Source organism: Syngnathus typhle, linkage group LG19 (assembly GCF_033458585.1).
Source record: "Syngnathus typhle isolate RoL2023-S1 ecotype Sweden linkage group LG19, RoL_Styp_1.0, whole genome shotgun sequence".
NCBI lineage: Eukaryota > Metazoa > Chordata > Actinopteri > Syngnathiformes > Syngnathidae > Syngnathus > Syngnathus typhle.
The window spans coordinates 8848597-8870420 of record NC_083756.1 but is presented as its reverse complement, the minus strand read 5'-3'; the positions used below and the strand labels follow the sequence as shown (position 1 = coordinate 8870420).

General features: G+C 47.1%; 4 protein-coding genes across 7 annotated transcripts; 1 reads left to right on the top strand and 3 right to left on the bottom strand.

Annotated features, from left to right (window-relative positions):
- The first annotated feature begins 19 nt into the window (after positions 1-19).
- LOC133143778 (basic helix-loop-helix domain-containing protein USF3) lies at positions 20-7918 on the top strand. The gene is made up of 7 exons (XM_061265934.1): positions 20-169; positions 572-690; positions 771-802; positions 874-956; positions 1024-1120; positions 1296-5650; positions 5721-7918. The coding sequence occupies exons 2-7, from the start codon at positions 647-649 to the stop codon at positions 7482-7484; spliced, it is 6375 nt and encodes a 2124-aa protein (XP_061121918.1). The 5' UTR covers positions 20-169; positions 572-646; the 3' UTR covers positions 7485-7918.
- Positions 7919-9053: 1135 nt separating this feature from the next.
- Positions 9054-16436, bottom strand: abcd3a (ATP-binding cassette, sub-family D (ALD), member 3a). Of its 2 annotated transcripts, none has more exons than XM_061265627.1 (23): positions 16087-16436; positions 15216-15252; positions 15031-15126; positions 14345-14433; positions 14162-14231; positions 13933-14030; positions 13684-13807; positions 13445-13501; positions 13170-13312; positions 12883-12952; positions 12616-12685; positions 12401-12498; positions 12174-12265; positions 11982-12070; positions 11733-11805; positions 11537-11600; positions 11366-11443; positions 10756-10821; positions 10596-10685; positions 10396-10515; positions 10175-10279; positions 9867-9923; positions 9054-9578 (listed from the first exon to the last, which is right to left on the bottom strand). In XM_061265627.1, exons 1-23 carry the CDS (start codon positions 16194-16196, stop codon positions 9501-9503), a joined length of 1974 nt encoding a protein of 657 aa, XP_061121611.1. In that variant the 5' UTR covers positions 16197-16436; the 3' UTR covers positions 9054-9500. The 2 variants fall into 2 exon arrangements, with proteins under 2 accessions (XP_061121611.1, XP_061121610.1); XM_061265626.1 differs by having other exon boundaries at positions 15031-15129; positions 16087-16435.
- A 277-nt stretch (positions 16437-16713) lies between these two features.
- rsu1 (Ras suppressor protein 1) lies at positions 16714-19967 on the bottom strand. The gene is made up of 9 exons (XM_061265628.1): positions 19704-19967; positions 19463-19573; positions 19085-19135; positions 18839-18959; positions 18597-18715; positions 18256-18338; positions 18053-18167; positions 17750-17882; positions 16714-17463 (listed from the first exon to the last, which is right to left on the bottom strand). The coding sequence occupies exons 2-9, from the start codon at positions 19569-19571 to the stop codon at positions 17361-17363; spliced, it is 834 nt and encodes a 277-aa protein (XP_061121612.1). The 5' UTR covers positions 19572-19573; positions 19704-19967; the 3' UTR covers positions 16714-17360.
- A 151-nt stretch (positions 19968-20118) lies between these two features.
- On the bottom strand, positions 20119-21675 carry alg14 (ALG14 UDP-N-acetylglucosaminyltransferase subunit). Of its 3 annotated transcripts, none has more exons than XM_061265631.1 (5): positions 21494-21675; positions 21309-21338; positions 21063-21230; positions 20834-20956; positions 20119-20614 (listed from the first exon to the last, which is right to left on the bottom strand). In XM_061265631.1, exons 1-5 carry the CDS (start codon positions 21554-21556, stop codon positions 20384-20386), a joined length of 615 nt encoding a protein of 204 aa, XP_061121615.1. In that variant the 5' UTR covers positions 21557-21675; the 3' UTR covers positions 20119-20383. The 3 variants fall into 3 exon arrangements, with proteins under 3 accessions (XP_061121615.1, XP_061121613.1, XP_061121614.1); XM_061265629.1 differs by having other exon boundaries at positions 21063-21214; XM_061265630.1 differs by lacking the exon at positions 21309-21338 and having other exon boundaries at positions 21063-21214.
- Between the last annotated feature and the right edge of the window lie 149 nt (positions 21676-21824).

The window sequence follows — 21824 nt, the reverse complement described above, 5'->3', positions numbered from 1 at the left end:
TTTGATTGGTTCTCGGCTTCCCGAGCGCCCGCCTCTTTCCCCTGCTCGGATTGTTTTGGAAGCTGGATTGACATAGCATGCTAGGTAGCTAGTAAAACAGTTAGCTTCTCAAACCTCTCTCTTAAGTTATCACAGCCGCTGACACTTGCATAAAATGTCCAACCTAGAGGTGAATGAGAACATGTGGTCTTATAATATCGTTTTATTAGCGGATTAGCAACGAAACGGCGCTCTTTTTCGGCTCCAAAAGTGAGCTAGGCTAACCACTAGCAGGCTATACGGCTTAAGCATTCATTGCTACTTAGTTTTGTCTTTAATAATTAACTCGCCTGATAACTACTATCTGTACAGGAAAGCCGCAGCTCAATATTCAACTATAATTGGAAATTATTGCGACGTTGGAAATGAATGCCAACGAGTTAAGGTTAGCTGCAGTGCCTTCTAAAGCTTGGCGCAGAAGCACTATGTCTATTTGAACATGGCAGCGCTTGTTTTTAAGCCACCATGAGAGCATTTCTTCAATGTATAATCTTATGAACATGTTATGAATATAGTTGTGTTTGCATGGCAGGACGGCCACAGGAAGGATCTCAGGTCAAAGCGGTGAGTGTGGCGACTCGACTGACAGGCACCTGTTTGGGAAAGGATGCCCGAGATGACGGAAACCGAGACAACTGGTCGAAAACCCAAGTAAGTTACACTTGAAGTAATACTGCAGTGAGAACCGACGTCCTGTATTTAATCGGCCGAGTTTCCCCATTATTTTGCAGAAAGAAGAAAAACAAAGAATCCCACAATGCTGGTAAATGATCCAAATGCTTAAATGTCACGTGTCCTTACATTGTAGTCCCTCACCTTTCCTCTCGTCTTCAGTCGAGAGGCACCGCAAAGAGAAGATAAACGCAGGGATCAACCGCATTGGCAATCTGCTGCCCTGTTCACAAGCACTTAAACAGGTTAAGTTGCATTTGATGCAGGTATCGTCAATTCAATTCAATTCACTCTCCCTATTTGTTTACACAGAGTAAGAACATGATCCTGGACCAGGCCTTTCGCTACATCACCGAGCTGAAAAAACAAAATGATGCAATGCTCCTGGAAGGCGGTGATAAAGTCCAAGGTAAAGTTGGAAAAAAACTGGAATGAACCATTTAAAAGCCTTTCTATCAGCCAATCAAATCGGCCCACCGATTAATCGGTACATCCCTCGAATGGATAGGCGAAGGACAACTCTCTTCAGAAATTGTGAGCCCAAGTATTTTTTCAGTTTTGGTTTACATGTGTGTTTTCTACAGCGGAGGAGATCCGACGACTACGGCGTCATTGCGAGGATCTTCGCAAGGAGAGCGCCCACTACATCGAGCTTCTCAAAGCCCACGACATCAATCTCCTGGAAGACCCCACGGTCCACTGGAAGGGCAAACAGCGCTGTGCCACAGTGGCCAAAGTCACGCCCACTCATCAGCTGCCCAAGGGCATAATCGTCTATTCCAACGGCAACGTGAAGCGCCCCGCGGGAAAAGAGACGAGCCCCGGGAAGCAGCCCTCGGACACCTTAATGCTTCAGCCCCCATCGGAGGTGAGCGCAGGTGCGAGGGGAAACGGAGCCTTGCTCCAAGTGACTTCTTCCGCTCCCTTGCTTAACTCCGGTTCGAGCCTCGTCACGGTAGAGCAGCGTGCGATCGAGAAGCCGCCGCCACCGCCTTCCGTGTCCTACATCACCCTCCAGCTACCGGCCGGGAAGAACACCGGCTTGCCACCTGCCACCGGCGCCCTGACCAACGTAGCTCCGAGTTCAGCCTCTCAGCTTCCGCCGGCCGTCTCCTGCCTGGCCACAATAAATCAGAGTGCAAAGGACGCCGCCCTCAGGACCGTAAGTTACACTGCCCTCCCCAACAGTCAAGGCCTTCTCAGAACCGGGGCGGCGGGGAGCACGCAAACCACGTGGACGACGCTGCAAATGGCAGGCAACACGGTGCAGCCCGTTTGCCAGAGTCTCGGCAGCACCGGCCACCAGGTGACAGTGTGTCCTCCCGTTCAGCCCATTCAAATCCAGATGCAGCCGCCTCCTGTGCCTGTACAACAGGCCCCCATCAGCGCACAGTTGCAGGCCAGGCCGCCCCAGCTGCGACCCGCCGTCCCGCTCCTCGCCCCGCAGCCCCAATGCGCCGTGCTCCCGCAGCCGGCCGCGGCGTCCCAAGCCCAGTCGGCCGTCCTCCAGCCGCCATCTCTCCTTCCTCAGCCCCCGGCGACGCTTCTCCCTCAAACTCCACAGCAGGCCACCGTGCTGCCCCTGACCCTTCAGACCATGCAGGTACTGCAGGTCAAGCCGAGCGGCGCGGCGGCCACGGCGCCGCAGAGCGCCAGCAACCCCAGCGTGGTCATTCTGCAGCAGGCCAACTCCTGCCCGAGTCAGCCGGTCATGAGAGAAGAAGCGAGCAACCCGACACCCTGTCAACATATCGTCATCATCCAAGCTCCCAATCAAGCCGCGCCGGCCCCTCAGAATCCCAAGGTCGGCTTGGTGCCCTCCACAGCCGCCGCCGCCGCCGCTTCCATAACGGCGAGTCAAACAGCCAACGCTTCAACGGCCACGTTGCAGAGTGTGGGCGGGAAGCAGCTGGTGCCCATTCTCCCACGTCCGACTCAGCCTCCAGCGAGCAATTCATCGCAGATGAGCCAGGCGTCTGCCGGCGCCCACACCAGCCCGCAAACCATCACTGTGAACGGGCAGCTTTTTGCCTTAAAGCCCGTGAAGACTTTGGACAAAAACGCTTCCCAACGTACAATCCAACTCGTCCAGCCTACCACCACGGAGGAACCCACCACCAACGTGGCTCTCAAGAGTCTCGGGGCCCTCAGTAGTCTGAACCAGAGCATCTCTCAGGGCCTTCCGCTTAGCATTTCTAGCCAGAGCGCCAACGACGGCCCGCCTCCGGCTGCGCCGTCCGCCGTGGTCCAGCCCAAACCTGCTCCCGGGACAGTCCCCGGAGCCACGGTGGTCCCGCCCGTCCGGTCATTCCAGGCTCCCGAGCCGAGTCGGGTTACATCCGGACGACCGGCGAGCGACGGGCCCAATCCTGCCGGGAAGAGGCAGCGGACGACGCCTCGAGCTAAACGCTCAACGGCCAAAAGGACCAAAGCGTCAAAGAAAAGTCAGCCCGGCCAGGCGAGCGCATCTCAGGCCTCGGACATTCCTCCCGTAGCCGCCACGACGGCAACCGCCCAAAGCACACCGAGTGTCATTTCCCCAAAAAGCCCGCCGAAAATCGTTCTTCCATCCGGCGGCGCCGCCAGCGTATCGCGTCAGTCCCGGCCGCAAAGTCTTAGCGCAAATCCCGATGATGTTGTTGTCAGTAAAGCTACCACAAGTGTTGCGCCGAGCGCAGTTGCGAGCGTCAGCGCCACATCGGTCACGCCGAGCCGAGCCGAGCCCACTAATGACAACGCCACCGCCGCTTCAAACGGAGGCTCGGCGCCGAGCGAGACTGCAGGATCCCAAGCGACGGTGCAAAGTAACGTCGCTCTCCTCTCGGCGCCGAGCGAGACTGCAGGATCCCAAGCGACGGTGCAAAGTAACGTCGCTCTCCTCCCGGCGCCGTCTGAAGCGAGCACGAGCGTTGTCACGACTATGAGCGCTGGCCCTGGCGCCGTGAATGGCGGCGCCGTGAATGGTGGCGCAGTGAACGGCGCCACCGCTCCTTGCGCCGCATGTCCTACTTCAATAATTGCCACGACTACACAATCAGTGTCTTGTCCCCAACGACCTACCGACATCAAATCAGTGCCTTGTAGTAAAGAGTCCGCCGCTTCATCCACAACTCCGCCGTCGTCGGTTAGCGCAACGCCTGACACGACGGTGCCGACCCAAGTCAAAGTTCCTCAGCCGGCGGCCAAGAACCGCCAGGCCCAGGAAGAAAGACCCGCTGCAAGTTTAGCACCATCCACACCTGATACGACACCCAAGAAAGACCTTGTGGCATCTCAAGGGCTTTACACTAACCTTGATGACCAAACTGTAGAGCCTCCCGTGACGGACGCTTCCATGTCCACGGTCGCAGGGGCAGGCCGGGGCTTCTCCGTGGCCTCCATGCTCCCTCAAGGTCAGGGTCAGGGCATGAGTGCCTCTTCCGGCTCCTTTGGAACATTTACGTTCACGTCCGAACAGGCCGAGATGCTGGCTTTGGCCATGTTCGAACAAGACAGCCCAGGGAGGAGGGCCGGGAGCTGCGGCAGGAACGAGGCGCCCCCAGCCCCGTGGCAAGCGCCCAAAGCTCCCGCTAGTAAAGAAAAAGCTCCCGCCGCTGTGCAGCAGGTGGAAGTCAGCAAACCTGCAGATGCAGCCAAGCCTCCAGTTCAGGTGTCTGTCAGAGGACAGGTTGGCAACGGGTCCGTCGGTGGGATCAGGCATCCGCAGAACCCGTCTCATCTCATCCCATACACCCAGTCTCAGGGCCAGACTCAGAGCTCAGCCCAAAGTGGCAGCGTCGCCAGCCTGAGCATCAACAACCTGATCAGGCCCAGCTCCTCTCAGCAATCCTACTCGGGCTCTCCCAGTCTGCCGAGCCAGCAGTGCCCGGTGCCCTCGCCGGCCGCCGCCGGCGCCACCGCCGCCTCGGTCCACATTTCCCAACAGTCCAACAACGCGCTCTCGCCTTGCTCCGGCGCCGCTCAGCTGAATGAGTACGCCCCCATGAAAACAGCTTTGATGAGGGCTCAGGCGGAGCGACAAGTCAAGATTCTCTCCAAGCGCCAAGCTCAGGAGGAGGCGATGCTCAACACAGGCAAACGAGCAAAGCCGTGCCCGCCGCCGCCGCCGCCGCCCACTGTGGGCCACATGGACGTGAAAGGAGCGGACCACGGCCAGATGATGGGAGGACAACTGCCTCCCTCATCCTCGGCTATGGCGAGGATTAACACGGAAGGCTCGCTCTTCTCCACAAACTCATTCATGAGCCCCGTAGTCCGAGCCACGGACGCCCACCGCCCCGGTGAGCAGAACCAGCAGGGCTTGCTCCATCCGCAACATTCTGCAACCCAGCCGGGCCAGCACCTGGGAGCCAATCATTACATGAAGCAGCAGCAGCAGCAGCACCACCACCTGTACCATCTGCAACACCATCTGACCCAGGCGGACCCTGTGCAGCGCCACTCGCTACACCAGAGGGCGCTCCAGCAAGAGCAACATGCGCAGAAGAAGAGGGGGCTGGTCCGAGGCAGCCAGACCGGCTCGCCCGCTGCCGCCATGCAACAGAAGCAGCAGCACCAGCAGCAGCACCACCTGGAAAAGTCCACAGTCCAACAGCAGCATCCGCATCAGCAGCACGCGCCGCAACCACAGCAGGCCCACCAACAGCAGCAGCAGCAGCAGCAGCAGCAGCAGTCCACGCAGCACCAACAGTCGCATCCGCAACAGCACCAAGTGCCCTCGCATCAAACTCAGCAGCAGCAGCAGCACCAACAACACCAACAACACCATCAACAGCTGCAGCAACAGCAGCAGCAGCAGCAGCAACAGAACTCCCACAGCAGGCACCAGCAGCACTTGCAACAACACATGCAGCAACAACAGCACTTTAGACACCAGGACAAGAGCTGCGAGGCGCAGGCAGCCGGAGCCCGAGCCCACCACACCAACCACCTGGCCAAGGTGAGTCAAGCATTCGCTTCGCTCCAGGCCACATTTGGCCATCTAAACTGTGCCGTGCCTTTCCCCTCAGCCTGCTCAAGACCACGCTGCCATGCAGAGGATGATGACTTCAAGGAATCTGGAGCAGCAGCAGCAGCAACAACAGCAGCAGCAGCTCATTCCGTCGCCCGGCAACCCGGCGTCACGTTCGTCTGAGCTGTCGTGCGCGCCATCCCGCCAGGAGCGCCATCGTGTCTCTAACTACTCCGCCGAGGCGCTCATCGGCAAAAGCTCGACGAGCGCCGAGCAGCAGCAGCGCCTGGCGCACCACCTCCAGCCAGTCCGCGGCAGCACCGTACCCGATCAGGCCAACCTGCGCGGCGGCTACATGGACGCGTCGGGACGAGGTAAAGGCAACGTGCCGCACAACCCGCAGGGCCGACTCCCCTCGGACCACCCGGGCCCGGCTGACGTTCAGCGCGTGTCGGAGTGCCCGCCGTTCAAAAGCATGCCGCCTGGACCGGGTGCGCATCAGCTGGCCGGTTTTGAGGCTCAGGTGTCTCGGGGCGGCAGCGACATGGCCCCCAAGTCGCAGAGGGCTCAGCAGCAGCAGCAGCAGCAGCAGCAGCAGGGAAGCTTCCGAATGGGCACGGCCCCCTTGGCAGACGGCAGGAACCGCGGCGCGAGCGGCTATGCGGGTGTCCATATCGGGCAGCAGGGCTCTCACGTGGGACCGGCGCTGCTGCGCGAGCAGGAAGCTTGTCATCAGAGTTTCATGCAGAGCCTCCTTTCACCTGAGGGGAACCACCAGAGGACGGTGCAGTGCTGCCCACCAGCGGTCAGCATGGAGTACCCCTCCACAGACATCCAGGCCAAAGTCTCCAGTCCCAGCCAGAAACCCTCCGCCATGAACAAGAGCCACATTTCTCAGGTCAACACTAATATGCACGGCGGCGGCGGCAGCGTGCGGGTGGCCCACCCCCCTGAGCCGGGCCGCACGCCGGTGGCATCGAGACCGCCCGTCAGTCAGCACTCGCGCCACGCGCCGCCCGCCAAGCTGCGCGCGGGCGAGCGCCCCCGTTCGGGAACGCTGCGGTCCTCCAACCCCTTTGAGCCCGAGGGCCACCTGCCCCTGCCTTCCGGAGGCGGCGTGCTTCTGGGCCGGCCGCAGTCGGGCGGCGAGGCGCGGCGCAGCACCATCGTCCGCTTCATGGCGGATGGCGCCCAAACGTCTGGCGACAACAACCTGGTGACCGAGCAGCACCTGGCGCAGAACTTTGGCTTCCCGTTCATCCCCGAGGGTGGCATGAACCCGGCCATCAACACCAACTCCACCTTCATCCCGCCAGTCAGTCAGCCCAACAGCTCGCGCACGCCCTCCCTGCTGCCCGTGGAGCCAGCCAACACCTTACCCTCCTTCTACCCGTCCTACTCGCCGGCCGCCCACCCCAGCCTGCCGGGCGACGTCACCCTGCAGTACTTCTCCAACCAGATGTTCAGCAGCCCCGGAGCCGACAAGCCCAGCGCCCCGCCTGGGCTCAACAACCGCTTCGGCTCCATCCTATCGCCGCCGCGCGCCGTCGGCTTCGCCCAGGCCAGCTTCCCGCTGCTGCCCGACATGCCGCCCATGCCCATCGCCAACTCGTCGGGCATCACGCCGCACATCTCCAACTTCAGCCTCACGTCGCTCTTCCCGGAGATCACCGCCGGCATGGCCGCCGACGGCTCGGCCATGCCCATGTCGCCGCTGCTGTCGCTCAGCAACGCGTCTGCCGCCGATCCGAGCAAGCAACACAACAGGCCGGCGCACAACATCAGTCACATCCTCGGGCACGACGGCAGCTCGGCCGTGTGACCGGCAAAAGGACGACAGGCGACGTGCCTTGCGAGCGGCCGCTTTTGTTTTCTTTCCATGGCGTTTGTTTACGTGACTGTTTTGATTGCATTTGTTTCCGCGACTCTTTCAATGGCATTTGTCACGAATGATCGTTTCAAAGCTTTTTTTTCTCACAGGGGTGCTTCAAGCTTTATGGGCAACGTTACTGGCCTCATTCCAGTGTAGATTTGTAATGACAACTCTTTGCTTTTCCATTTGTTGTCAAAGAAGAAACCTGCAGCGTTAATGTATTTGACTAACTTATATCAGGTTGTTCCATACAGTATCAAGACTGTTTTGTAAATACACACGTTTCATATCAGATGGTTAGATTATGTATTTGTAAATAAAAAAAGAGGAATTAATAAAGTTTATAAGGAAATACAAACCCCATTGGTGTGCTTTAACTCATTGTACTATGATTTAAAAAAAAAAAAAAAAAATTCAGGGCATCTAAAACGGATCTACGTGTCATTTCTCACCTTGACCAGCAGAGGGCGACACACGGTACACTTTTGCAATCTTATGGTCAAATTGAGGGTATCCAAAACGAATAAATATGCGTAATTTCTCCTGCGTCATTTCTCACCTTGACCAGCAGAGGGCGACACACGGTACACTTTTGCAATCTTATGGTCAAATTGAGGGTATCCAAAACGAATAAATATGCGTAATTTCTCCTGCGTCATTTCTCACCTTGACCAGCAGAGGGCGACACACGGTACACTTTTGCAATCTTATGGTCAAATTGAGGGTATCCAAAACGAATACATATGAATCATTTCTCCTGCGTAATTTCTCCTACTGACCAGCAGAGGGCGACACACGGTACACTTTTGCGATCTTATGGTCAAATTGAGGGAATCCAAAACGAATACGTCATTTCTCCTGCGTCATTTCTCCTACTGACCAGCAGAGGGCGACACACGGTACACTTTTGCAATCTTATGGTCAAATTGAGGGAATCCAAAATGAATACATGTCATTTCTCCTGCGTCATTTCTCCTACTGACCAGCAGAGGGCGACACACGGTACACTTTTGCAATCTTATGGTCAAATTGAGGGAATCCAAAACGAATACATATCATTTCTCCTGCGTAATTTCTCCTACTGACCAGCAGAGGGCGACACACGGTACACTTTTGCAATCTTATGGTCAAATTGAGGGAATCCAAAACGAATACGTCTTTCTCCTGCGTAATTTCTCCTACTGACCAGCAGAGGGCGACACACGGTACACTTTTGCTATTTTATGGTCAAATTCAGGGAACCCAAAACGCAGACGCGTCGTTGTATTTTCATTTGTTTCTCACAATATATTTTATTTTTGTTTTAGAATAAAGACAATTCAATTAAACCACTCTTGTACTTTTTTAACTTACATTTAACGGTATGATGTAAGTGTAGGCTAATCTTGAAGTTTTTTTTAGTATTTAATTCATGTACATGTTACATGAAGGGGAAGGGTGCATGGCCCTATTCCTCATAAAATACAAAATGCTAACTTGCCAAATAATACATAAAGTGGGCTAGAAAAATGAGCCATCTTCACTTTACTGTCCATCTCTTTAATTATGTTGCTCTTGCTTTAACATCTCAGCTGACTCAGGGTTGAGTGGCCAACATGGACACACCACTTCTCAATCACAATCAGGCCATCACAGTATAAAACATATAAAGAGACATTTTTTGGGCATGGACGCTAACGGAAGACTTTCCTCTGAAATCAAGACAAACTCAATCGGTTTCTGTGCCCTGCTCTGCCCTGCCCTGGACATTCTTCACTATAAAACATGATGCCAACCGTTGTTAGTCTGCTTCATGAGATTATTACATCGGACAAATGAACAATTATAGGTCCCAAGAACTGAACCGAACCAAAGCCACACATTACAATACCATGACCTCATATTCTAGTATAGGCACCGTTTTCTGTGCAAAGATTGGACTGGATTAGTAGACAAGTGCATTTCAGTGAGGACTGGAGGAACCAATTATGAGCCAAACTCCACAGTTTCCTCTGTGATGGGTTTGAATTCGTAGCTTCCTCTGCCATCCATGTGCAGGTAATACTTTGAAGAAGAAAGAAAAAGAAAACAAACGAGAAAGGTTGACGCAAAAATCGTTGTCACAACAGAATCAGGCCTAATAAACAACGCTGCTAAGTCAACAAATTGCATTAGCTCTATTAAGTTCTTTGTTGATCATATTGATAGACTGGGTACTTTAGGGCTTCCTCAAAAACATGGATGAAGCTATTTATTTTGGTTCGTGTTTGAACAAATGTATAAGGATGACTTGGTTAGAACGGTGTATTCTCATGCGCTATGAAAAAAAGTGGAATTGATATCAATACTTACTTCGTGATGCTTCCAAAGAGACTTTCTGTGAGACACTGTGAACAAAGTAATGCCCACCTACAAAACAAAACAAATAGGACGATTTAACAATTAAATTAAATGACTTATGTTGCTTTTGCATTACCCAATAAAAAGTTGAAGTCTGCAAGTTAAAAATTGTCCCCCCCCCCCCCCCCCCACACACACCTTGGTTGCACTTTGAACAAAGTATTTTAAAGAACAAGCCAACTTTTTAGCTTATGAGTTTGAAGCACACATGGACTTCTTTTACATCATACTAGCGTTTGATGAGAAGTGTGCGATCGTACCATCCTGCAGTGGCTGTAGATATAGTGTTCCACATCAACACTCACTGCACTGGTGCACTCGTCCAGAATAGCAAATTGGGGTTTGTGATAGAACAGTCGGGCCATCTGCAAAGACAGTAGAGAAAGACGAAAAACAAAAAAACAACAAGCATTAGCAGCCACACATTGATGATGTGACAAAAGTCCATTGAATGGCTTTGCCTAAGTGAAGAGATACTCACAGCCATCCTCTGCTTTTCTCCTCCACTCAAAACATCCATCCAGTCCTGCACCGAGTCCCAACTGCCCTCCCTGTTAAGGATGTGGCCCAGCTGAACATTATCCAAGTATTCCTTCAATACCTGGAGAGAACAATTTTGGTCGTACTTTTGAAAGCCCATAGTCAAATCCAACATTTTGCTATGAAAGGGTTCCCTCCCACCTGATCAGATATTCCTTTCTCCCTTTGTTCTTCAACGGTGTCCGGGTAAATGACTTGGTCTCTCAGAGAACCAAGGGTCATATAGGGTCTCTGGGGAGGTTGGAGTGGAACGGGGTTGATCAAGTCACTGTCATGGACTTGGGTTTCGTACATATCTTACCTGTGGAACATAGAAGAGCTTCCCTCTCTCTGGTTTGGTCAGCTGTCCACCAAAAAGTGGCCAAAGCTATGAAACACAGATCACCGTTAAATTGCACTTGGATGCTATATAAAAATTCAATTCGATCCATAAGGAACTGCTTTTGAGTGGAAAGCAATGGAAATTATTATTATTATTATTTTTGATCTGAAACATGAAATGTTTTTTGCAGGAAAACTCAAATCTCACAAAAATTGGTCATACATGCGGCAACAATAATGGGATCTCTTTCGAATGCAAATGTGAGCTACTCAGAATCTGGCATTGCTCAAGGGCACACACACACACACACACACAGACAAGTGGACTTTACACCGAAGTCAGGATATGAATCCCAACTGTGATATTCATGTGCCCTCCTACTGAGGCCTGGGCACGAGAATAGCTTTTCTTTATTCTCTTCCACCCTTTCCAACCTGTTTTGCACACCTCGGTCTGTTGGGTGACCTGTTCCACCACTCTGACCTGTTTTCCACACCTTTCTCTGCCTGGGATAATTATTTCTCTGATGTATGGAATCAATTCCTTAGTGTAGAAAACAAAAAAGAAGAAGAAGAAGAAGAAAAATGACCTCGCCAAGGACTCTGAACAGCGAGCTCTTGCCGCAACCATTTGGTCCACACACCAGAACATTGGTTCCAGAACTCACCTTTAGTGGGCAGGGAAATCAAGTAGCGTGTTATAATACGGAGCACGATTGTGACAGAACACATTCAATGAAGTAAAAAAGGGATGAGTTGACCTCAAACGTAAGGTCTCTGATCAGAAGGTCTCCATTTGGCGTGGCTAAAGGCGTATGGTCAAATCTGAAAGAGAAAAAGGCTTTAGGAAAGGCTCCGATGCTTCTGCAAATGGGCTCTCTTAAAAGAACCTTGCCATCAGGTGAGCGACCTGGCGCTTCCTGCAAATCTTTCATTTTGCTTTTCAAACAAACTTACTTGATGATGTTATCTCTGTTGATAATTTGACCTCTTCCAGGCACCAGGGTCAGACTTTCTGTTGTGTCCGACTCTGAAAGCGACAAGAAACATTCGGCCGCTCCACTTATTTTTTGTATTGATCAGGCGAGACCTAGGACTGTTTCTTGAGCATGCCGACCATTAGCAACCCAAAATAGCTCGACAAAGGGCAGCCGGCAAGAGAAAACAGATGACCAACAAAAGAAATATATATATATATATATATACCCTTGTGTTGGGAGACCATGGTGCGTTCATATTTGCCAGAATTTAAATCCTTCAAGACTTTGATCAGTTCAGTGATACGAGTTGTGAAGCTGTGGGGGAGGAAAAAGACCACCGTATGAGATGAATCAAACGAGCGATTCGAGCAGAGAAGATCACACCAATCTTTTCACGCAAACCTTTCCTAATACTAACCCCGAGAGCCGAGTCATTTCTCGACCGGCGAGAACAATTCTGCCGAGCGCCTGGGACATGCGAAGGAGCATCCTCCCACTCTGGTAATAATCCTGCAGAAAATATGGAGAACAATGCGTGAATCTCATCATTGTCATTTTTCAAATCAATTGATTCTTCTTTATTTGGGTCATTCAGTGACGTTGGATGTGGAAAATAGGATTTGCATTTTTGCTGCTCTCGCTGACCTCCAGTAGCTCCGACTGTCTGCTGTGCTGATGTCGCGGGTGGGAGAGGTTTAAGAATGGCCTGCTAACCACCAGGTAGCCCACAACAGTGGCGATGTCTGCGGCAGATCAGCACATAAACAAGCAAAAGTATCAGCCCAAAGTCAGGGTGGGGTGACTGCTAGTTCAAAGAAGAGCTTTGTTTATACTTCAAGATAAGAAATACTGGCACTTACATTTGGCAATTATGCTGTCCACAAATCCCATTGTGAAACGGAAGAAGATGAAGTTATGCAGATGGTCGACCTGGAAGACATTTTATTTTTGCTTTTTTTCCGATAGTTGCCCTTTGACTCCTATGAATAAAAGTTTCAAATTCCGAACATTGGATTTCTGAACAAATATTGGTCAAATTGACTAAATTGAATAAAACCTTCGAATAATGACAACAATCAGGAGGCCAATTCAAATATGTGCCCTTTTGCTGTGAAAAGAATACTTACAAGTTTCTTAAACGTAGAGTGAATGGTCTGTTTTTCTCTCGTGTTTCCATTGTAGAATGCAATCTCCTCACTGGAGGAAAAGGAAAAAAAAAAAGCTTTACGGAATGCCCTACATGCCACTTCTCAGGTTACGTTTAGTCAAATATTTACATTTGATTGATCTTGACTTTAAGAGCCCAGATGTAAGATGCGATAACAGTGCATGCAGGCAAGCACAGGCCGCTTCAGAAAAAGTGTATTCAAGCATCACCTTGGAATTCTTCCGGCTGGCTGGCTGGCTGGCTTACCTGTTGGTGATGAGGCGAGAGTTGACATAGCGGTACTCCCCTTCATAGCGCTGCTCCGTGACAGTCATTTTGCCGATGGGTCTCCTCAATCTGGTCAGCAGCAAACCTGAGATGAGCAGGTATGACATCATAACGGCAGGGCCCTAGGTAGAAAGGAATGGATAGATGGATGAAATCAATCATTCCAAGGAAGGCCCATGAGTAGAAATGCTTGGCTGCCTGACAGACGGCAGGCAGGCAAAGAGGGAGCAAAAAAGAAGCACAGTGTAGCGTACCTGAGCCCCGATGGCAGAGGTCAGTTTGAAGATGTATAAACCGATATCCAGCAAAGGCTGCAAAAAAAAAAGAAAAAAAAAAGACAAAACTGACTGTCAGTGTCATGAACAAAAATGTCGGTGTCATTTGATTTAGCAACAACTTCCACCAAAACAATGTGCTTACGTAATTGACTCATTAGTCATTGCTTTATTTATAAGCTCCAACCAAAGTATTATGCCGAGAGAAAATGCACTACCTTGCTGAGGTTGGAATACAGCTCCACCACACTGTTGCAGAATTTTTCCACATCTTGAGTCAGCAACTGGTCTGCATTGGCAATCCGGTTGTCCAAGTTGCCCATTTTGTAGTAGGTGAAGCCCCTGAGAGACACAAACAAAGATTCCAGGAAATACATGCACAATTGATTGGTTCTTTTTGAGCAGGCTGGCACAAGAAGAAAAAGTGATTGAAACACAGCGACTGACTGACTGACTGACTGACTTACTGTAGGTACTGGTCATACAGGTGCTTTGTAAGGCGTTCTCGAAACCTCAGTTTGAGCTCGTTCAGGCCCAACTTGAGGAAGTTGTTCACCAAGGCTATCTGGAAGGCAACACATCCCATGAATGAATGAAGGAATGAGAGAATCCATCCCTTGCCAATTGCTTTTTGTAAAATGTAAATATATGCATTCTTTGTATGAAGCGTAAAATACACATACAACAGGGACTTACGAGCGGCATGAATCGGATAAAGCTGAACAAGAAGGTCTTGAAATCACTTGTTGAGCGGCCAATGATTGCACTGCACAACAACATACACAAACAACCATATTAATGATGGGTCTGCTACATTTGACATTTAAAGCCAAAGTCTTTGGCATATAGCAATTCGAACGGTGGTTCAAACAGTCTGACCTTTCAATCATGGTCCCATTCTGAATCATCCATACATCACAGTAGGTCCTTGCCACCAACATCAGAGCAATTAGGATCAGGTATCCAGTCTGAGATGCAAACAGTGACAAGAACATAATGATTGTAAAATCCCAATGTACAGACAAGTTATAATAATAATAATAATAGGTGTATGGTTTTCAGAATCTGTGCAGAAGGAGTAATAATATAATATAGCTGAATCAGAAGTTCTTTTATTCCTCCTTAATGTAATATATGTACCGTATAGCAGGAACAGCCGGCATTTGTTCTTTTTTTTCCAGTATACTATTTAACCCTTGTTAGTGACTCATTTATTTTCTGGTTGTTCCTCCAAGTTTTCAATGATTTTTTTTTTTTTGGCCGTACTAATACACATTTCCACGGTATGTGATAGTTCAGCGCAATAGGTCAGGTCAATTGGCAGGTGGTGGGATTTGGACAGGTCAAGTTTAGTTTTCCATTCATTTATTTGATTTTTTTTCTCCAAAATTACCCAACCCTACCATAACGAACAGCAAACATGACTTATGTCTATTGCAATATTATACTTGAAGTATTGCCCCATATAGTAGGGTTGTTCTCTACACTATCTATACATTACTGATTTACATCTGCAATGAAGAGACTTGTAGATATACAAGCCAAAGAGAAAAAGGAATTCCTACCTCCATGCAAAAAATCCGAGGCACCATGATCCGCAATATCCGCATAATTCGAAGAAAGAAAATTCTGTCAACTGCCGCACGGTCTTTTTTGCCATCCTTCTGTAAGAAAACCATGACAAATGAAATACTTGCTTTCTGCAGTGCAATTCTGAAAAAGATTGAGCAATATTAAACATTCAACTTACCTCCAAGTTTGGCACCAAATCTGATCGTTGCTTTGGACTGAAAGAAAGAACATTTGAAAATATATATATATTTAATTTTTTTATGACAGTGTCGTATGCCTTTTTCATTTTGAAATACAAATCAGACTTCAATGGGACCTTTTCTGGTGAAGACCTGAGGAGGTATATCTGGTCTGTATTTACAATGGCTATATATATATATATTTTTTTTTTGTTAATCAGGTGCAATGACAGTGACATATGCATATTTCAGCGGCCTTTTAGTTTGAAAAGTTCAATTCGATTTGGATGGGAATACTGTTCATGCACCTTTGTATTTGTTTAAATAGAAAATACAATACAGCTTCATGAAGTAATAACATCTGCGCTGCAAAATTATTCATATGATTTCAGGGAGCTGGTAAACTATGTTGCTCGAATTTGGCAACAAGAGATGCAAAGGTTAACCAACCAAGATTTGATAATGCAGCCATGACCTTTGGCATAGCTTAAACCATGGAGAACATGGTAATGCTTCAGATTTGTTTCGAAAACATGCTGGTACAAACAAAGGCTTTCATCCAAATGTGTTCAAGGTGATTATTCGAGCTGGATACATTTCAATATTTTCTTTCTTTTAAAATACATGCAATAGCAAACAGAATGCATTTGAGTGTGTCTATTCCAAACACGGCATTCGTTAGTATGTAATTAACCTTGTAAGGTGAGGTGAAGTGTGCTGTTGAGAAGATTCGATAAGGAAAAGTGGAGAAAGCGAGCAGCAATTTTAGGTTTAGCACACTTTGGTTGTCTGTCACCTGTCAAAGTCACTATCGAGGAATGCTTTTAGCGTTTCGTAAAATACTTTCATTTGACACCATTATCCACTTACCCCTCCTGCTTGGGCTTTCGTCTTCTATTTTTCAGCAAATATAACATCAGCAAAATGCCACCTGCTATGGAGGAATTCTTCGCTGTGACATATTTACTAAAAGCCGCCATTGTTTCAGCACAAGGGTCGGATCCGTGTCGGTTGCTCTGTCTCTTTGCCACAGAGATGCTGCGTGACCGACCAGTCGGTAAAGAAGCTAATCAAATTCGACGCAAAGGGCTTCACGTCTCAAATTCTGGTGTTACTTCCAATTTCGTAGACTTTGACTTGACATTTCCTCAAGCTCCTTTAGTACTTACTAGTCAGCCAAATTCAGGAGAGCCAAAGAAGTTAGGAAAATAGGTCACGTGGTACTTAACGCCCTCCCACAAAGTTCTAGTCTCTGCCCTCAGAAGATCTTTGGGAGGTTCCCCGATTATATTATCGCCATCTAGCGGTGTAGGTACCACATGGCCTCGGGTCTTCGGATCCGTTTTGATGACGCCACACACATGTATACACATATATCTATATATATCTATATATCTATATATATATATATATATACACATGCACATATACATATAAATACACACAAATATATATATATAAAACCCCCCGTCTAACTGCAGGCCCGCTCAGTGAGCGTGAGTTTGACTATGATTTAATCCAGGCTTGAAGCACAAATCATCCACATTTGTGGTGTTAGTAACAGCCATGTACATTCATTTGTTACATGTGGCAACAGCGTGACGTTATATATGTTATGTGTCGTCTCCATAAAATGCGATGGAAAAGCCTCCGAAAGGAGATAAAACTTCTAGTCTGACAAGCCTTAATACTGATTCCATTCACGAATACAAAACAAATCTAAATCTATTTTTATATAGCCATCTTTTAAAGTGAAAATATGCAATATATATATACAAATACATATACAGTTGTATAAAAAGTTGAGACAATTTTCAGGATTTTCTTTTATCAATCATTGGTTGTTCTGATCAAAAATGTCAGTCAAATACAGCATATATAGCAGATGAACACTGTTATTTGAGAAGTGAAATGACGTTTACAAACCATTACTGTAAAGTCAATGAACTTCATTTCACTTTTGAAATATTATTTTGTCTGCTACATGATGTATGTACCTGAACAAGCAATGATTTAGAAAGGAAAATCTGGGAAATGATCTTGTTGATCATTCTAGTTAAAAATCGCTTTGAAAATGAAGCTACTGAAAGGCACATGCAGTGAGTCTGGCTAGTTAAAAGAACCCTAACATTCACGTCGAGTTTTCATTTGTTTTTGGCTGCCAGTGGTTTACGGCTAATCTTCTTACTCTTGTCATTGTTCTTCTTTGGAGGTTCGGGGTTGGCCTGCATGTGTCTGCCATAGAGGCTGATGAAAGAAAAAGAAAACTTTGTTATGGGGACATGAAATGGGAAGAAATGAATGTTTTAACGACTAATTAATGGGCTGCTACAATACAGAGTTTGGCCAAAGAGCCAATGGTAAGCTAAGACTTGACAAAAGTGGAAGGATTGCTTTCAATTCAAACACGTCAAAGTAGTCATTTTCAGCATGGGTCAGCATGTACGGCAGCTCGACAAATGATTACAAACAATAAATAAGTCACGTAAAATACGCTGATTATATGCACGTGTGGCAGTGTGCTTATACGTACTATTTGTAGGTCTCAGATCGAACATATTCAAAAACATGCGAGACTCCCAGTTGGAACTGGTCACCTATGGGAGTGACCCAGGGATTGTTCTCGGCTTTGAAGACCTGTTTTGGACCAGTCAAATCCAGATTACCTAAAGAATAATCAGAGGACATTTTATAGACTTCATTTGGATCAGTAGAGGCGCCACCAGCGATCATTTCAGAATCTACGCTGCGTATTTAGCATTTTTTGAATTTCAGCGAATATGACAAATTGATATATTCTTGTAAAAGGTTGGTCAGATCATTGTCTGGTCATTACCGAGTTCCGGAGGTAGTACAGTCAGTCTATTGCCCTGTATGTGAAGCTCCTTGAGTTGTACCAAATCCCCGATATCCTTTGGGAGTGAGATCAGATCGTTGTCCCGGAGGCTCAACTGGGTGAAAACATTCAGTTGATTTCACATTTCAAATCATCACAATTGCACATTATTTAGCTCAGATGACATTTTGCCATCCACTTACTATTTGCAGCTTGGTCATCTTTCCGATGTCAGCTGGCAGGACCTCAAAGTCATTGTCACTCAGATATAGAGCACGAAGAGTTGCTGGAATACAAGAACCATTGTTTGTCAATGTAAAAATATATTGTAATTATTTATTGACTCATTCAAGACTCTACTGGTGCCATATGAAATATTTCAAATTGAGGTTTTCTTTTTTACATCTCTACATTTACAATAGTTATTTTTGCTGCGACAAATAACTGATATTGGTGTTCAGAGAAGGCCTCGACATAAAAAACACATACATGTATGGACAGGTGTGATGCCACTCTTTAAAAATGTTATTTACAGAGCAATTACTTAGATAGAAGAAGTTTCCGGGCAATGAATCTTGACTTAGGTTATTGTAGGTGAGGTCCAAAACTTCAAGCGCTGGCAAAGAACCAAAGCCTCTGGGCAAGTTGTAAAGGCGGTTCATTCTGCGCACAAAATCCAGCCATTGTTTTACCACACACGCAAGAAAGCTTCGTCAAACAGTACTAGACTATATCGTCCCTTCTAAAAGAGCCGTCTGTTGTTCCTTGTGGAAAGAGCAAGCGTACCCGAGATTAAGGTGCTTCAACTTCTGAAGACTGCTAATTTGAGTTGGGAGCTCTTCAATTTGGTTGTTGAACATATTGAGAACCTCCAGGTTTTTCAGCTCAGATATGTTGGCTGGCACCACTGAAAAAAAGAAAAAGAAAACGTTCTGCACATTGCCTTCCCTCGATGAATCCATTAGAAATGGTATACAGGATTTATGGCACGAGTGCCATCGGATCATCAAACAAGAGCATATTGTGGCTTACCTGTCAGCTTGTTGTGACTCAGGACCAATTGAGTGATGTGGGACAAAGTGACTAAAAAGTCAAAGCACATCAAATCAATCAATATTTAACAATACCACACACATATATATAGATATATGCACATAAGTATATTGTTTTTGAATAGACAGAAGATGAATGAACTCTGAAATGAAGTGTTTGGATTGTGCCTTAATGTTCAAACTGTATATATAACTACAACGTTTACAATAGGACAATTAGGTCTTTGGAATCCAAATAAACTTTTGAACCTGCTGTAGCATGACTACAGTCCCTTAAATTCAGGGGCAGAATGGATGGGTGGGTGGGTACACAGTTCGTTCACTTCACGATGAGCTCGCTTAAGTAATGCATCCTTACATAGTCCGGGGATATCCAACATGTTGGAAATGCCTCTGTCACACATTTCAACATCGGGAAGGTTCTTCTCCCGATTCTCATCCACTATTTTCTTCAATGACTTCGACATTTCTGACGATGAAAAAGGGAAAGGCAATCGCTCGTCAAAATTCTTTGCCACGTCAAAGCTCACACAAAAACAACAACAACCACAACTAAATACAACAAAGGAAGCAAAAGGTATCGAAAATACAAAACTTACTGGGGATGCTTTTTTTACTCGCGTCCAACACTCCAGCTTCGCCTAAGTACGAGAATCACAACACCAAAAAAGGATATGGCATTCGACAAATATTCTTCTTCTATTACTGTTTCGGCAGTCTTTACGCAGGGAATGCGTCATTCCGCCCTCTACAGGCAAGACCAGGATAGAGCTATGTATGTATGCGTGTAAATGTATATGTCTTCCCCCCTAAAAAATGGACTATACTAATTCATTACCTTTAAGACTAACGTTTTTTGACAGTGTATAAGTGCCCTAAAAGAAAGAAACTACAGTCAGCTTTTACATGAAACATAAACTGAATAGTTTAAAGTTGGAAAGGTTTGAATCAGCCAAGAAATGTCGAAATTAAAGGGAGGAAACGGAATGAGTCCAAATACAAGAGGGTCTGGTGTAATGGAGAGAGAATGTCGGATTTTTAATAGGGGAGAATTCTTGGAGACAGTAGGCATAGTAAAAAAGTTGGAATAGGTTGAATATGAATGCATGTGTGGAAATGAAGTAAGAAAATCCCACAGTCCATTAAGGCATATTGTCCCGGACAGAGCCAGCCGACTTGTTTTACAAGCGAGCAAGGTGTGAAGTCAAGAAAAAAAATTAAAAAGTAACATTGATCCAAAAACATTCTGTGCGCCACCTTCTTGATACAAAAGTAATAATTACACAATTCTGCCGAGGAAAATAGACTTTGGATAGCTGTTCCTCAGACTGGCCCACTGCACAAAAAAAAAGTCTGAAACGTGGTAAAGGATTTTCCCTGTGAGCGACAACGACTCCACCCGACAAAGGCTTTCAACAAAAACAATCATGACTTTCTTAATTCCCACAATTCCAAGCAGGAGTCCTCCGAGGCAAAGGGGAACACAGGTTCCTGGGCCATTACACAGCACCTACAACAACAAAGTAGATGGAAAAAACACAAGATTATAACTGTATTTATTTTGGGAGGAATTTATAATAACAATGAAATAAATAGTACAATACTACTGAAGACTAAATTGTCAGTAGGTGTGAGTGAAACAATAGCTGACCGTCCCTTCAGGGGAGTGTGTCCGTCCGCACATGCGTGTGCAAACACACAGCATATTTTTATGAGAATGTTGACTCACCATATCTGGTCTGAGCCTGAAGATCAGGGGTATAGCGTAAAATTGGGCATTCAGTGTGCTTAAAACTGAAGAGCTCCATGACTGATGGACCTCTCGGCTCCGAGGGATCCGATGAATGGTAAACTAAAAACATACGTCAAATTTTGCATAAGACACCATCAATGTTCTACTAGTTTACTTTGTTGTAGTCCACAAGTTTAACACCGGTCAAGTACAATAAGCTACTTACTTGTGGATCACAATCCAAGATCTGTTTGGATTTTTCAAATGCACGGATTCTTTCTTCACTCATCGTATCTGTATCGGCAATAATGTAGAATCGAGGTGAGTAGGCACTGGAAAGGCTCTTCATCAATCGCAGGATTTCTGTAGTGTGACCACCTGAAAACACATAGACCTTACAATGACAACAAATAGTAAGATATAAAGCTCCTTAAGGTTGGCCTGGGTAGGGTAAATACATTGGGCACAATACCTGCTGCGGCAACCACTGCCTTGTAAGTGGCTAGGAGTCAGAAGAAAACATAGCAACATGATAGATGTGGGTATTTAAAAAATAATAATCTTGCAGTTGTTACAGTTTCCTCAATTATTGTGGTAGCCTAAAAGGTCCAAGAACCCACAAGAGATCACGATGAAATTGCCATGTATCACTTTTACCTGATCCTGCAACGACAAGGAGCCCAATCCGACCTTTGTTACCAAGTTTAGAGTTGCGCCCATTCCTGACAACTATATATAAACGTATAAGTAGCAAGCACGCTACAAGAATAAAAGAGCATCCTAATAGTACGGTCATGACAGTTCTTCTACTTCCGCCTTCTCCTTTTCTTCTTCTTCAACCAGGTACTGGCGGATTTGAAGCAATTTCCAGGTGCTTACCGCCATCTACTGTCCAAGAGTGTGTATTACCGGTTCTTCATCAGTGTTGAATAGCCTGTACTGTATGGACATTATCTAGAAGGCCCTCTGAGGGAAACTGATTGCAATG

Bases quoted from the DNA above. Each gene is read 5' to 3' on its own strand.
- LOC133143778 (XM_061265934.1), top strand. From the start codon at position 647: ATGCCCGAGATGACGGAAACCGAGACAACTGGTCGAAAACCCAA. The intron at 691-770 runs GTAAGTTACACT...ATTATTTTGCAG, and splicing joins ACAACTGGTCGAAAACCCAA to AAAGAAGAAAAACAAAGAAT. The intron at 5,651-5,720 runs GTGAGTCAAGCA...CTTTCCCCTCAG, and splicing joins ACACCAACCACCTGGCCAAG to CCTGCTCAAGACCACGCTGC.
- abcd3a (XM_061265626.1), bottom strand. From the start codon at position 16,196: ATGGCGGCTTTTAGTAAATATGTCACAGCGAAGAATTCCTCCATAGCA. The intron at 15,253-16,086 runs GTAAGTGGATAA...TCTTTCTTTCAG, and splicing joins CGAAAGCCCAAGCAGGAGGG to TCCAAAGCAACGATCAGATT. The intron at 10,686-10,755 runs GTAAGATATGTA...CAACCTCCCCAG, and splicing joins AGCTCTTCTATGTTCCACAG to AGACCCTATATGACCCTTGG.
- rsu1 (XM_061265628.1), bottom strand. From the start codon at position 19,571: ATGTCGAAGTCATTGAAGAAAATAGTGGATGAGAATCGGGAGAAGAAC. The intron at 18,960-19,084 runs GTAAGCCACAAT...TCTTTTTTTCAG, and splicing joins GAGTCACAACAAGCTGACAG to TGGTGCCAGCCAACATATCT. The intron at 18,168-18,255 runs GTAAGTGGATGG...GTTTTCACCCAG, and splicing joins AGATGACCAAGCTGCAAATA to TTGAGCCTCCGGGACAACGA.
- alg14 (XM_061265629.1), bottom strand. From the start codon at position 21,632: ATGACCGTACTATTAGGATGCTCTTTTATTCTTGTAGCGTGCTTGCTA. The intron at 21,215-21,308 runs GTATTGTGCCCA...ATGTGTTTTCAG, and splicing joins GGCAGTGGTTGCCGCAGCAG to GTGGTCACACTACAGAAATC. The intron at 20,957-21,062 runs GTAAGTAGCTTA...GTATGTTTTTAG, and splicing joins TCTTGGATTGTGATCCACAA to TTTACCATTCATCGGATCCC.